General features: G+C 42.2%; 1 protein-coding gene across 2 annotated transcripts in view; it reads right to left on the bottom strand.

Moving 5' to 3' along the window:
* Positions 1-848: 848 nt before the first annotated feature.
* Positions 849-2,895, bottom strand: part of LOC105999834 (HLA class II histocompatibility antigen, DR beta 4 chain-like) — a 108,616-nt gene continuing 106,569 nt past the window's right edge. For both annotated transcript variants that reach the window (XM_013034958.1, XM_013034961.1), the window contains exon 6: positions 849-1,202. In XM_013034958.1, the coding sequence (XP_012890412.1) occupies positions 1,189-1,202 (14 nt within the window). In that variant the 3' untranslated portion in view covers positions 849-1,188. The remainder of the gene's footprint in view (positions 1,203-2,895) is intronic.

The following is a 2,895-nucleotide window of genomic DNA, read 5'->3' as shown; positions in this document are numbered from 1 at the left end:
CTGTCACTGATTTCAGTGGCTCCTGAATACACATAGGCACTAGGCTGAAAGGAGGCCATCCACAGGGAATGAAGTTCTTAAGAGAATCTTTGCACTTAGCAATAGGGAAAGAACACCCTCTAAAGCAAACTATACAGATGCTCAGTGATCAATACGGTACTCAGAATCAGCCTTAGACACATCTCTGTTCTAAGATAATTGTAAAAAGTTTTTGATCCCTCAATCCTGCTTTCAAACATGATTCTCTCATTTCATTGAGGATATATCCATTCATTGTTTCATTTTACCTGCTTTACCTAGGGAATGACACAAGGAAGTCCTGCTAATCAGCCGGTATGTGCTTGATTCAATAGTTTCTACCGGAATGCCACCAATAAAATCAGCATCAGAGACACCAGATGAAGACAGCATAGGAAACCTTGGACTTAAAATGTCTCTATGTTTTTTTTTACTATATTAATTTACTAGAATGCACATACTGGTAATGAACACTCACTATCCAAAGTGGAAATGAAATTTAGAACAAATGTGTTATGTGTCATGTTGATCATTTTTCAAAGAAGGGCAATAAAATTGCATTTTTAAAAATCTACATGTTTTCTTTCAGGCTTGAAAGAAAACGAATCAGCCTATAAAGATCCATAGTTTATGAAGTAGTGGACAGATAGATGATGTCACAAACTGGGAATTATGAAATATATTAATTCAGAATCTGCTAGTGGCTCAGAATAATTTTGAATGATGTATCTGAATTTTTTTCCTCTCACAATACCAGAAAAATGACTATAACAACCATATTTTTATTTATTTTGGGATAAACAATGAAATGTATGAAAATCTGTCTGAAGCATGATTTTTCACTCCATGTTTATTTGAGGAAAATATAAAACAAAGCCTTGTGACACAAGGCCAGGTTGGATGGGGATGGGGAGGGTGGCAGAAGGTTTGAATGCAAAAGAGCCAGGAGAGAGCGCAGAGCAGATCTTGCAGTCTGCACTGGGCTTCCAGCTCAGGGACAGGGGCTGGGGGAGCCATCAGGGAGGACAGGATCTGCTGGGCACTGAGCAGGGATGAAGCCAGGTCCTGAGAAAGCGTTACTTCTCTCTGAAGATTTAGAGCCAAGCTGGAGTGATGTCATGAGGAGAGGTAGGAGCAGAGGTCCTGCCTTCCCAGCTGTCCACCTTCACTTCAGCTCAGGAGTCCTGCAGGAGGCAGAGGAGAGTATGTGTCAGGACCTAAGCCAGAAAATGGCTTCTTTTCCCTTGATAGAACATAGCACTACAGCATGTGGAAGGAGGTGAGAGGGCTTTCAACGGGCCCTCAGCAATGCTACTTTACAGCACAATTGGGTTTGGGTTTCTGTTTTGTGCCACTACTGAGGCTTGAACTCAGGGCCTGCACATTGTCTTAGCTTTTCTCCCTCAAATCTGGCACTCTATTACTTGAGCTACAGCTCCACTTCTGGCATCTTGGTGGTTAACTGGACTTAACAATCTCATGGACTTTGCTGCTCTGACCAGGTTTGAATCAGGATCCTCAGTTCTCAGCCTCCTCCGGAGCTAGGATTACAGGTATGAGGCACTATGGCTGGCTATAGCACAATTTTTTTTTTTATTAAATGCAGAGTGGGCCTGGGGCATAGCTCAGTGATACTGCACCAGCCTAACATTCATAAGGACCTGAGTTTGAATGTCAGAACCACAAGAGCCCAAAGAAAACAAAAAAATAAACAAAAAAGTACAGAGAACATGGTTTAGTTTATATTTCTGATTGATTAAAAATTTGATTCCAATTCTTTTGTTTGGGGGGGGGGGTCTAGTCCTGGGCCTAAGCACTGTCCCTCAGCTCTTCAGCTCAAGGCTAGTGCTCTACCACTTGAGCCACAGCGCCACTTCCTACTTTTTTCTTTTTTTGCTTATGTGGTGCTGAGGAATCGAACCCAGGGCCTCATGCATGCAAGGCAAGCGCTCTACCACTGCCTTCCCAGCCCTCGATCTACTTTTGATAAATAGAAAAAGGATCAGACTCAGGAAGCAACTAAAAAGGCAGTACCCTTCCATCTACTCAAATGCTATGTTACAAGAGCTAGGAGACCGCATAGGGGCTATCTAAATCTGCTCTCTTTGTTAAAATGGAAAGATAGAAAAATCAAGCAATTCTGTAAATGGGTAGAGACAGAAGATGACAAGCTTGTCTGGAGACTGGATGTCCTAAAACTCAATTGTTGTTCCCGTGTTTCAGTTAGAACCAGAGACAGCTCCATAGTTTAGAATACTAAGCAGCACCTCTCTTAGCCACTGAGAATCATTGCCTGGTTGGAGGCTGCCAGCTGACATAAGCACATGTATTCTCTCAGCTCAGAAAGAATACAGACAGCAGATGACAGCTGTAAACTTTTAAGTGTCCCCTCCTGCATTTGGGGTAGGAAATGTTTTCCCTCTAACCTTCTTCTTCTGAAAGAAATCATTGGTAAAACTTTCATCTCCCTCCTTTTCAGCAGACACCATGCCATGCCTTTCATGAAGCTTAGGGAGACCCTCATGCATTCTCTGGTGAGAGTTTTTTTTTTTATTTTTTATTTGTGAACATACTGTACAGAGGGGTTACAATTGCATGGGCAGGATAATGCGTACATTTCTTAACTGGTGAGAGTTTTAATATTTCTTTGACATTTGCAACTGCATGAGAAAAGAAAACTTCACACAGGCCCATGGACCTCCCCAGAACTAATCTGAGTGTAGCCACATTTCTTATCCTAAAAAAAAAAATCTGTCAACCATGATTTTCAGCCACCAGAAAGTTCCTTACCTTATGAATTCCTGAAGTAGACAAACAGCCCTGCACCCAGGAAGAGCAGCCCCAGCACAAAGCCCCCAACGCCACTCATCATCTTGC

This window comes from Dipodomys ordii, unplaced genomic scaffold, assembly GCF_000151885.1.
Source record: "Dipodomys ordii isolate 6190 unplaced genomic scaffold, Dord_2.0 Scaffold202, whole genome shotgun sequence".
NCBI classification, from domain to species: Eukaryota; Metazoa; Chordata; class Mammalia; order Rodentia; family Heteromyidae; genus Dipodomys; species Dipodomys ordii.
Note: the sequence above shows the minus strand (reverse complement) of the source record. Positions and strands in the feature narration are given on the sequence as shown.